The sequence below is a fragment of the Haliotis rufescens genome, unplaced genomic scaffold (genome assembly GCF_023055435.1).
Source record: "Haliotis rufescens isolate VD_foot unplaced genomic scaffold, xgHalRufe1.0.p SCAF_23, whole genome shotgun sequence".
NCBI classification, from domain to species: Eukaryota; Metazoa; Mollusca; class Gastropoda; order Lepetellida; family Haliotidae; genus Haliotis; species Haliotis rufescens.
In genome coordinates, this window is record NW_025963924.1 from 5,861,429 (window position 1) to 5,874,348 (window position 12,920).

General features: G+C 43.5%; 1 protein-coding gene across 3 annotated transcripts in view; it reads right to left on the reverse strand.

The window, feature by feature from the left end:
• Positions 1 to 3,768: 3,768 nt before the first annotated feature.
• Positions 3,769 to 12,920, reverse strand: part of LOC124146581 (EGF domain-specific O-linked N-acetylglucosamine transferase-like) — a 31,684-nt gene continuing 22,532 nt past the window's right edge. For 2 of the 3 annotated variants that reach the window (XM_046516932.2, XM_046516931.2), the window contains exons 11-17: positions 12,296 to 12,382; positions 8,742 to 8,810; positions 7,541 to 7,599; positions 6,880 to 6,907; positions 5,755 to 5,846; positions 4,406 to 4,508; positions 3,769 to 3,990 (exon numbers count right to left, since the gene is read on the reverse strand). In XM_046516932.2, the coding sequence (XP_046372888.2) occupies positions 3,823 to 3,990; positions 4,406 to 4,508; positions 5,755 to 5,846; positions 6,880 to 6,907; positions 7,541 to 7,599; positions 8,742 to 8,810; positions 12,296 to 12,382 (606 nt within the window). In that variant the 3' untranslated portion in view covers positions 3,769 to 3,822. The remainder of the gene's footprint in view (positions 3,991 to 4,405; positions 4,509 to 5,754; positions 5,847 to 6,879; positions 6,908 to 7,540; positions 7,600 to 8,741; positions 8,811 to 12,295; positions 12,383 to 12,920) is intronic. The other variant, XM_046516933.2, reaches the window with a different exon arrangement.

The window sequence follows — 12,920 nt, forward strand, 5'->3', positions numbered from 1 at the left end:
AGGTGAACTAATTGTTGTGTCTGGAGCTAGTTATGACACGTGTCAACCTGATGTTATGACTAGTATCACACCTGCCACAAGTTGACACTGTTTGTTTAAACACAAAGTTGCAAAATCGCCCCTCGTATATCTCGTTGTTTTGGGTTTTCTGATCTTGGTATGTCTGCCTGCTGACATATCTACTTACGGGTATGTGTGCCTACTTTTATGCCTACTTACATGCATGTCTGCCTGTTGCTGTCTCTGCCTACTATCATGTCTACTTACGGGTGTCTTTTTTGTTGCTATGTATGCCTACTGACAGTTCTACTTACGGGTATGTCTGCCTGTTGCTTTGTGTGCCTACTGGCATGTCTACTTACGGGTATGTCTGCCTGTTGCTATGTGTGCCTACTGGAATGTCTACTAACGGGTAGGTCTTCCTTCTGCTATGTGTGCCTACTGGCATGTCTTCTTACGGGTATGTCTGCCTGCTTCTGCCTACTGGCATGTCTTCCCATTATTATGTCTGCCTACTGCCATGTCTTCCCACTGGTATCTGTGCCTACTGGTATGTCTACTTATGGGAATGTCTGCCTATTGTTAGTACTGCCTACTGGCATGACAACATACGGTTATGTCTGTTTATTGGTTTGTCTGCCTCCTGGCATGACTACTTACACGTATATCTGCCAATTGTTATGTCGGGATGTGTGAAAGGCCTTGGATTATATAAACGAATGATTACCCGCCCAGAGTCGGGTGCATATTTATTATACCAATAGTTTCTTAGGTGTATCGACCAGTATCGACCAATATACTAACAGTTTCATTTGTACGCCTTGAACAGTATGGATATAACACATACAGACAGCAGACCCGTGAAGATCTTCAGGAACCCATGCTTGTCGTAAAAGGCGACTAACGGGATCGGGCGGTCAGGCTCGCTGACTTGGTTGATGCATGTCATCGATCCCAATTGCGCGGATCGATGCTCATGATGTCAATCACTGGATTGTCTGGTCCAGACTCGATTATTTTACAGACCGCCGTCATATAGCTGGAATATTGCTGAGTGCGGCGTTAAACAACAAAAACAACAACATACAGACAGCTGCGGACAGTAGTGAAAGGCAAGACTTAGTATACTACAGATGATGCATCTTGGAGAGGGGACAAACAGTGGCGTTTCAACAGCCTTGATTATCTAGTGCATTGTATTTTCATTGTGTTATGGTAAGTACCATGGACCTACTCCAGACCATCGTTTCGTTTTGAACCAGAATCCAATGACACGACACCCATGAAGATACCGGTTGGAATCGGTCATCAGGAGCCCATGATGTCGTAAGAGGCTACTAACGGGATCGGTTGGTCAACCTCGCTGACTTGGTTGGTGCATGCATGTTGATGCATGCTTGTCCCGGAATGACACGAGTGGCCACGTACGTAGAGTTTGTGTATTGGCCGTTACATTGAGAAAAGGTGTGGGTGTAACTAACTTCTAATCCCACTCCCGGCGACTGAAAATTCTGTAACCTTTTCTATTTCTGTTGTTAACCCATAGCAAAGCTGACACCATGTGAAGATCCGGTTTAGAATTGCTCTTGAATAACCCACGCTTCTCAGGCGACTAACGGGGTCGGGTGGCCAGGCTCGCTCACTTGGTCGATGTGCAATTGCATTGAATATTTTGGCAATTGAGACTCTAATGCCGGTGTTGGACTATTCTAGGACCTTGGTTTTGCTTCTTTCGCTGTCATTCTGTTGGCCCTTTTGTATTTACCAGGGTCACAGGTGGCCCAGTTATCTGAGGCGCCAAAATTCTCTGTGTCGAGTTGTGTCCCTTAGGTGTGCCATAAACTTATGATCGTGGTTCGACTCCCTGGCAATGTTTCTACTTTTGTCATCACCATAGTCGTGCTCGCAGGGTTATCTCCCAAAACCCCTACATCCCATTTCCCCTACAACCCAGTTCCCCTACAATTAGTTAAAACAACACACGGCATTTACCTGTCTGGCATTATGAACTCACCTAAAGGAGAGATTAAGGTCTGGAGTAGAGGTAGTAGAAATGAACAGGGTAGAGCTTTAGGGGATTAGGGGACTTAAAGGAAAGTTTTAAAAAAAAGAATTAATGTAAGTGTAATGAAAGATGACTGTATGATGAGAAGATAATTTTTAGAAATTACAAAAATAACAATAGGAAGAAACAATTATTACACTGAGAAACTGAGATTTTACAGCTCGACTTTGGAGCAGCTCAAAGAGGCAGGAAGACAGTGTATAGAGAGGTGGAGAACCGTCTCTGCCGCCTGAAGGACGAGTTGAATAGAGAGGTGAAGTCCCCAATGCAGTTTTTAGATGCGGTTGGCCATCTCCTCAGGCTGGGATAAAGAGTGCACTGAACATTTGAGATGAAATTTCGTATCGTAATCGTAATTAAATATTTATCTCAATCTATTCGTGTTTCTTGGGTTGTTCCATTGTATGAAATAGGTAACAGACTAGGGATTAGCAGTGCCATGGACCGTGAACTTTGTTGTCTTAAGCTGTAGGGGAAATGGGATGTAGGGGTTTTGGGAGGTTACCGCTCGCAGTAATACCTGCGACATTTCTGGCTTTTATCCCACACTTAGCTGACGATTTTCAAGGCGGACCAAAGGACAACTCACTCACTCAATGTACCACTGGTCCACTCCCTTAATGTACCACTGGTCTACTCCCTCAATGTACCGCTGGTCTACTCCCTCAATGTACCGCTGGTCTACTCACTCAATGTACCGCTGGTCTACTCCCTCAATGTACCGCTGGTCTACTCACTCAATGTACCACTTGTCCACTCACTCAATGTACCACTGGTCCACTCACTCAATGTACAACTGGTCCACTCACTCAATATACAACTCGTCCACTCACTCAATGTACCACTGGTCCACTCACTCAATGTACCACTGGTCCACTCACTCAATGTACCAATGGTCCACTCCCTCAATGTACCACTGGTCCACTCCCTCAATGTACCGCTGGTCTACTCCCTCAATGTACCGCTGGTCCACTCACTCAATGTACCGCTGGTCGGCTCACTCAATGTACCACTGGTCCACTCACTCAATGTACCACTGGTCTACTCCCTCAATGTACCACTGGTCCACTCACTCAATGTACCGCTGGTCGGCTCACTCAATGTACCGCTGGTCTACTCCCTCAATATACCACTGGTCTACTCCCTTAATGTACCACTGGTCCACTCCCTCAATGTACCACTTGTCCACTCACTCAATGTACCACTGGTCCAGTCCCTCAATGTACCGCTGGTCTACTCCCTCCATGTACCGCTGGTCCACTCCCTCAATGTACCACTGGTCCACTCACTCAATGTACCACTGGTCCACTCACTCAATGTACCACTTGTCCACTCACTCAATGTACCACTGGTCCACTCACTCAATGTACCACTGGTCCACTCCCTCAATGTACCGCTGTTCTACTCCCTCAATGTACCGCTGGTCCACTCCCTCAATGTACCACTGGTCCACTCCCTCCATGTACCGCTGGTCTACTCCCTCAATGTACCACTGGTCCACTCCCTCAATGTACCACTGGTCTACTCCCTCAATGTACCACTTGTCTACTCCCTCAATGTACCACTTGTCTACTCCCTCAATATACCGCTGGTCTACTCCCTCAATGTGGATTTCTGCCAGTGTGATCTTGTGACGTCAGCAAACAATCGTTCCAAGAACAGTCTCACGTTAGGTCTGAATTGAACACGATTATCGACGATTGAATTGGTTGTATATTTTCTTACAAAAGCTAAAATATTGCGGTAATGTAATACAATCATAGTTCGTTCTTATGAATATGTTTAGAGTTCAGTTCCCCGTCTTTAACGAATGCATGATGGGAAGTCACGTGATCCGCAGCCTTTCGAACAAGTCTAAGAGTTTCATATGGGTCAAACTCATAGTCGACAAACTTCGCCTTGGCACCTCCTTTGTAGGCGTCGTCCTGTTACAGAAGAAAAGAAACATCGGTGATCGCATCCTGATAAAGATAAATATGGCAACATGTAGTTATTACAGGATAATGTTTACTTATGAGTTGAATAAGTTCGCTTCATATAAATAAATTGCAGTGTTAAACAATAATACCTGAGCGCCAATATACCACTTTCCAAACAAAACTGTTAATTTTGACAATAATATTATTATTCAATTTAACCAGAAACCGATTTCAAAGGCGCCGAAATTTTCTGTGCAGAGTTGCGTCCCTTTGTTGTGCCAGGAACCTAAGATCGCGTGTTCGAATTATGTTATAGCACCATACAACAATGCCGCTGTATTTCATTAACACTGCAAACACGAAAACGTCGTTTTTGTCCGTTTCATGGGCATAGATAGGGCTCTTCAATGAATCAACTCACCACATTAATCGTCTTGAGCTTGTCCGCGTGTTCCCATGTCATGTATTTAATCCCCCGGAGTCGGGCAAGATTGGGGTAGCAGCTTGGATCCTCGCAATTGTAACTGAAAACGCATGAAGTATATTCTGTTTGTGAATATTTTGAAGGTAGTCATCGATCACCCATTCCCAGACAAGGCCTAAATTTTGGACAATTTTAAGCGGCATGGGTGTTTTCTACTCAGAGGTCCTTGTTCTGCGAGATACGTTCTTCAAGATGTTTGTAATTGTAGATATCACCCCTGTATTACGTGTTACTTTAGGTCATCATTAGGTGAGATGGGGTTAAACGTCGCGTTCAGAATGATTGTGCTCTTATAGCGACGCCCATAACGGTGTGTGTGTTGCTGCTTGTGACTAGTCCGGACTAATGTTGGACTAGTGCTAGCCCACTGAGATACCATGCCGCAGTTTAACAAGGACACCCAGCACAGACACAGTATACTGACTCTGAGCCGACCAGTCCTTGTTTTAGCCCCTTAGTGCCGACCGCCAGGCAGGGTACCAAAAAGTACCATCTTTCAACGTCTTTTGGTATGACGCGGCCGGGAATCAAACCACCGACCTTCAGGTCTCCGGGCAGACGCTTTATCCACTGAACCACCATGGCGGTTCTTTCATTTAGTATATTTTAATACGAATTACATCTACAGATAATATCAGCATAACTTATTTGTTTCAATATCTCTAAATATTCTATGCGTTGAACGTTACGGATCTTTGTTATGCAGTTATAAAACCCTGGCTGTAAAATGTACTTTGTCTTTATTGGACCTGTAGGATTTCGCTGAACGTGCTTCTGTTCCGCTATGAATGGAGATCCGGGTTAGAATAGGTCTTCAGCAACCCGTGCTTGCCGTAAAAGGCGACAATGCTTGTAAGAGGCTACTAACGGGATCGGATGGTCAGGCTCGCTGACTTGGTTGATGCATGTCAGCGTATCCCAATCGCGTAGATCGATGCTCACTGGACTGTCTGGTCCAGACTCGATTATTTACAGACCGCCGTCATATAGCTGGAATATTGCTGAGTGCGGCATTAAACAACAAACCAGGCAAACAAACAAACAAACAAATATGAATAGAAGGGAAATATTCATCATCGCAAGCTCCTTGCCGTAACTGCCATTCGGCTTGTCCCGGAGTTGGGACTGCCCTTTAATTTGACGTCCGAAATGATTACTCAGGACTGGGTCCGAAAAATATTGTTTGAAAAACTTAAATTTAGATATTCGATCATGTGCATGGAAAGAGGCGAGTGGTGTGAGGAATTGCATCTGTTTTAACCCTTTTGTTAAACTGGACCACTTACATTTCAAACACCACTGCCCAGTCAGGTAGAAACAGCAGGTGCGTCAGCCCGGCGCCGTGGATGCCAATCAAGATGTCGGTGTTGTAAGAAATCTGTAAATATATATTTGCCTCATGTTCAGCAAATGTACTGATTTTACACCGCTTTCAGCAACATCACTGCAGCATCACGGCTGTGAACACAGAAAATTGGGCGTCCACACTTTGTTTTGTTTGTTGTTTAACGCCGCACTCAGCAATATTCCAGCTATAAGACGGCGGTCTGCAAATAATGGAGTCTGGACCAGACAATCCAGTGAATGACATTTTGAGCATCGATCCACGCAATTGGGATGAGATGACATGCATAAAGTCAACGATCCTGGCCAACCGATCCCGTTCGTCGCCTCTTACGTCAAGCATAGTCGCCTTTTACGGCAAGCATGGGTTGCTGAAGACCTATTCTATCCCGGATCTTCACGGGCCACACTTTGCACCCATATGGGGAATCAAACAATGGAATTCGGTGTGACGACCTGACGTTTTAAACATTTACCAGAATGTTTCCCTGCTTAGTGATAATGAACATTAATCTTCAGAATGTACAAACAGAGGTTTCTGTCACGCCTAAGGGACGCAACTCTGTGCAGCGAATTGTGGCACCTTAGATGACTCATAAGGACGTTTCAGCTCTATGTGGTGGAAAGACCAAAGTGATTAGGGGCGGTCGGGTAGCCTAGTGGTTAAAGCGTTCGCTCGTCACGACGAAGACCCGGGTTCGATTCCCGACGTGGGGACAATGTGTGAAGCCCATTTCTGGTGTCCCCCGCCGTGATATGGCTGGAATATTGCTAAAAGCGGCGTAAAACTATACTCACTCACACTCCAAAGTGATGATGCAGAGTGTAGACCTTTATAACTTGAGTGAGGCCACGCGCACGGGTATGGTGCAAACAGACCAAGGATCATAATCGGTGCAAATGCAGGATACGAAGCCACACTACAGGCAAAGTTGTGTGGTCTCGGGGCGTCGGGTACTGTTGTAGAAGTGTTGTTATTCATAGCGGGGAGAAAGTTCATTGAAAACTCAAATACAAATAAGCTCTAAATATCAGAGGTTAAGTTAAAATTCCTAAAGTTTCATTACCTTTAATTGATCTGGAAACGGTATATTTCTGAAATTACAATATAGAAGATATGTTACAATTATAAGATTGTCGTGTGCGTGTCTTGTACATCAAAGCCTGCGTCTGTTTCTGGGGCCTAAATTTAGACATATCGCCAATGTAAACTTGACATAACGTATGTGACGAAGTTCAAGTATTGTTTGGAAAATACCCTACCGGGTCAAAGAAAGTTACACCCATGTTTGATGGTAGCTGAACATGAAGCCAACAAGAAAGAGTTATTCGATGTATAGTTGACACGGGTTTCATAGTTGTGTTTTGGACCATACGTTTGCAGTGTTTTTGCGACTGTTTTTAGCCTAGTCACGTTTTGATAACGTTTTGTATTTTTGGGTCACATCCAATTTCCAGGAGTATACTCTCTTTTGCTCGGCAGTGTATATGCGCGTGTCACAACACATTGATTCTTAGTTTGGAACGTAGTTCATGAGATGCATGTACACTGATGCATTACACCATTTGCGCACAATAAATTCATAAATTTGATCGTTGGTGGTCTCGAAACATTCATGGTTGTATGTAGCTCATGTTGATTTTAGAAATAAATAAATATAGAATATTTTCGGACAACAATGTATTCACCTGAGAAATCAAATTGTGTCGCCTAAAGTAAAATCTCACCTGTTGTAGTCTACTACTTTCACATCAAGGTCGGCGTTATTCTTAAGGGCGGATTCCAACTTGAACGAATTTTAAAAAATAAATTGTTAACAGTTCATATGGATGAAACAACATGGGAATTAATTTGCAGAGGCATTACTGATTACTCATTGGCGCCAGTCCCGTGAAGATCCGGGGTAGAATAGGTCTTCAACAACCCATGCTTGCCGTAAAAGACGACAATGCTTGTCGTCAGAGGCGACTAACGGGATCGGGTGGTCAGGCTCGGTGACTGGGTTGATGCATGTCATCGTATCCGAATTGCGTAGATCGATGCTCATGATATCAGTCACTGGATTGTCTGGTCAAAAATCGATTACCGTATTCGACGTAATAAGCGCCCAGGACGCTCTCACAATTAGAAATAGTGGGCTCTTTTTAGAATATTATTTTGGTGAAAAACAAACAGAGTTGAAAGATAAATATCGTTATTTATGCTCAAATATGTATGTACGACAGATATATTTTTCCATAATTTAATTGCCCATAATTAAGGGTGCATATAACACATGAGTGCGTATTATACGCGAATAAATACGTCTTGTGTACATTGATCAATAGGAAGGGGTGCTAATTGGGATTGTTCAGTAGCCAATATCTTAGCAAATGTAAAGTGGGTGAATACTGTTTACAACCGTTGTCAACTCTATTTGAGCTATAAATCACGGCGACCTGTAAATAGTCGAATCTGGATCAGGCAAACCAGTGCACATGACATGCACTTTGTCCATTTAGTCAGCCCTTACGACAAGCGTGTGGTTCAGAAGAGGGCATAGGGAACCACACTGCATCAACGGAATCCTCACCATCGTCACATCCATAAATCATTATCATCGCATCATTATTATTATCATAATCATCATCATATGATCATCGACGTAAGAAGATGGTCCCTCTGCATATCATCATCATCATCATCAACAACAACAACGTAGTCATCATTATCAACAACGTCATCAGTATTATCACCATCATCACCACCACCACCACATCATCATCATCATCATCATCATCATATAGTCACTGTCGAAACATCATTGTCAGCACCATTGTCATATTCATCGCATCATTCTGAATATCATGATCGCTGCATCATCATCATCATCATCATCATCATCATCAAATCACCATAGCATCAGCAGCAGCAGCAGCAGCAACCTACCTTGGCTATATTTCGTATCTTCCTGTACCTGGTGTTTCTGGACATGAAGGTCACACGTAATTTCCTCGCCTGTTGACGAAGCAGAGATTGTGTGTTACGGCTGTGGTAAGGTTACAAATCGATTCTGAACAGTCGTTAGATATTATATATTTAGATTTTACGTTTTAAGAAATGTGTTTTTGTGTCATTATGTAGAAGGTGCAGTGCAATATTTTGTAAGAATTTATTTCCGCGCTACACGGTACACATTCATAGGAGTACGAGTAGGAAGTGATTGAGTGACTTGGATTTGACGCCGCTTTGAATAGTGTTCTAGTTATCTCACGGCGTGTCAGGTTAATGTGGGAGGAAAGCCCGAAGTGATGCAGGTCTTAGACGTTTACCACTTTGGTGAAACCCACGAGCACGGGTATGGTGCTGACAAACACAGACACAGACTGAGGGTGATCCGAAATTCGAACCCAAGCTCATATGTTCATGGCGTGCCCAAGGGACATAACCCTCCACAGCGAATTGCAGCGCCTTCATGGCTGGGCTACCTGCGCCCCCACGAGTAAGAGTATATATAATAGGCGTCGGTGTACATGCATAAAAATAAAGCCGAGCCATAAACAGCTTGTGACACACGATAAAACCGTAATAATAAAGTAAACTATAATGTAATGTACATATTTGTACCGTACATAATAGTTGATTTCAGATGATTACGTGATGAGAGGCGATCTGCTGCCTGAAAGATGGTGTGTTCCTGTTTCACGAAGAGAAATGGTGACCAAACGATCCAGCCTGAGTCGTACCAGGATCGCGGGTTCGAATCCAAAATTCGCCCCGATTATGAACCTTGGTCGGCAACATATGCATGCTAGTGGTTTCGTTTATTATTTTCACGACGCTGAATACAAAGTAATCGATCATTTCAGGTCAGTAATTAACCAATCGTTGACTGATCATTAGAACATACCTTTTTTGTTTTTGTTTGTTTTGGGTGTTTTTTTTACGCCGCACTGTTAGCTATATCGGCGGCGGTCTGTTAATAATCGAGTCTCGATCAGAAAATCCAGTGATTGACATTATAAGCATAGGTCTACGGAAATGGGATACGATTACATGCATCAACCAATTTAGCGAGCCTGACCACCTGATCCCGTTAGTCGCCTCTTACAAGCATAGTCGCCTTACGACAAGCATTGGATGCTGAAGACCTATTCTACCCCGGAACTTTACTGGGCGGTATATATCTTGTGTCATGAAACCAAACTTTTTATTAAAAGGAAGAATGAGGATCATCTTTAAGGGTTCAAACCGTTTTATGACTATTGGATTTGAAATTGGTGTATGACACTAGTGTATTTGAAATTAGAACGAAATATATAGACATGCATATTTAGGCAAAACGCTCCTTTCAGATAAACTATTATATTTTGTTTGATTTGGATGATATGTTAAGGATTCAAACAGATTTATGACGTGTGGATATAACTTGGAGAAATGTTTGTGTACACAGAAATTATCTGGAAGTAAATTGACATAAGGTTCATTCCTGAATCATTTCTGGCTGCAAATAACGTAAATATCAGAGTGTGTAATATGGTGGTGCGTTGTCAGAGCCACCTTGAACCTTCAAGGTCAGGCTAAAAAAACACTGTATGGCACATGTTGTTCGCGTTGCCTGCTTTCACAACTGTCACATGCTTGAATTCGTGTAGTAACGAGCCGTACCGTCAGAATGTGTGTGTGTGCAAAATTATAACGGGAAATGTTTCTGATGTTGATCGCGATGGAGACTGCTGGTGTATGGGGTGATGTACTGTACTACAGTGTCGGCGTGTTCTCGTGTCGCCGTGTCTCCATACGTTCCTATTACAATGTGTGAAGCCCATTTCTGGTGTTCCCTGCCATGATATTACTGGAATATTGCTTAAAGCGGCGTAAAACCATACTCGCTCACTCACTTATGTTGAAAGGACTATTCATTTTAGTAAATGGTCTTAATGAGTTTTATACAAAATGGGCAATGAATCATGGCTTATTTGAATCAGAACCACAGACTAGATGACATTTTATTAAAGAAGTTGTTACAACAGTTACATTATAATGTTATCATGGTTATGATATGAATTAGCGTGATCTAATATGTATGAACGGTGAGTGAATGCTGTCTTTGTGATGTCTTGTAAAAAAACTACCCCCCCAAAAAACCTGTATCTTGATTTAAAGTGCTACATGTTTTTTATTTTACACATGGGGGAGGCTAACCTGGACCTGGGGCGGTCGGGTAGCCTAGTGGTGAAAGCGTTCGCTCGTCACGCCGAAGACCCGGGTTTGATTCCCGACATGGGTACAATGTGTGAAGCCCATTTCTGGTGTCCCCCGCCGTGATATTGCTGGAATATTGCTTAAAGCGGCGTAAAACCATACTCACTCACACTCACTACAGCTGGGGCCTACTACAGTTGGAGCCTGCTACAGTTGGGGCCGACTACAGCTGGATCCGCCTCCGTAGTGTTGTGGGCAGAGCGTCTGCCCGGAGAGCGGAAGGTTGGGGTTCGATCTCCGGTCGCGTCATACCAAAAGACGTTAAAAGGTGGTGCTTGTTGTTACCCTGCCTGGCGTTTGGCATTAAGGGGATAAAACAAGGACTGTGTCTGAGTAGGGTATTCATGTTATACTGCCGCTTGGTATCTCAGTGGGCTAGTGCAATAAAACCGGCATTAATCTGGTCAAGTATAAGCAACCGCATAGACGTGGTGTTGCTGATTCGGCGTAAAGCAACATTCAGTCACTCAAATATATCGTGAGGGGCATAAGGTCTACATAAATCACCCACCCATGAAAATCCGGGGTAGAACAGGTCTTCAGTAACCCATGCTTGCCGTAAAAGGCGACTATGCTTGCCGTAAGAGGCGACTAATGGGATCGGGTGGTCAGGCTCGCTTGGTTGATGCATGTCATTGTATCCCAGTTGCGTGGATCGATACTCATGATATCAATCACTGGATTGTCTGGTCCAGACTCGATTATTTACAGACCGCCGTCATATAGCTGGAATATTGATGAGTGGGGCGTTAAACAACAAACAAACAAAATACATCACCTTTCAGACAAACAAGTTGTTGACAACATGAACACGTTTTCGTTTTATTATAACCACGTCCCAATCTTAGTCATTCTTGAGATAAGAGGGGCGGTCGGGTAGCCTAGTGGTTAAAGCGTTCGCTCGTCACGCCGAAGACCCGGGTTCGATTCCCGACATGGGTACAATGTGTGAAGCCCATTGCTGGTGTCCCCCGCGTGATATTGCTGGAATATTGCTAAAAGCGGCGTAAAACCATACTCACTCACTCACTCACTCACTCTTGAGGTAAGGAGGTGGTTGGACGAACCAAGAAACGTAACGCCCACCGCTTCGCATCAACCCATAATAGGCTGTAATCTCATAATCTCCAGTGGGAAGAGTCTGATTTGCTATGGTTTTGCGGATGTGTATGCGCATGTGCGTGTATAGGTGAACGCGCACGTGCGTATATGTGCGTATGGGAAATAGCGTGACGTACCAGAGGGCCGTGTTGGTGAATCCCCAGTCTATGGAGAATGTGCTGCGAGAACGCCCTCATCAGGCCACTGTTGTAGCAGTTCTCCACCTGGCAAACAATGGAACCACAGAGTATATTTGTTTATTGTTTTGTCGCATAAACCTAATTTGAAGTATACAATCATTTGCCGTAAAAATCCCCAATAGAATCATATTCACAATCACATAAATATTTATACTGATTTTTTTTTATCATATAATGGCAAGGTTTCTCGGAAGAATTGAAACCAACAGATATCCGTTGGGGTCATGTGCGGATGCAAATATGAAAGGTCAAGTGGGTACTACTTTCAGAATTACAAACAAACATGGAGTCGCCCTTGCCAATCGAGTTAACCATCATGAATCTGGAGAAACTAATGGGATGAGTGCTATCATTATCAAAAGAATAGTCTGAGATACTGAAGATAAGTGTCTAACTGGGACGTAGCAGGCATTTCAGAAGTTTTGGCAACTTTGGAGATATATACAGTAAACTACGGTTATAACGAACACGCTTATAACGAACTGACCGATATAACGAACTTATTTTTTAGTCCCGGCCATTTGATATATATATGCTGTATATATGCTTATAACGAACTACG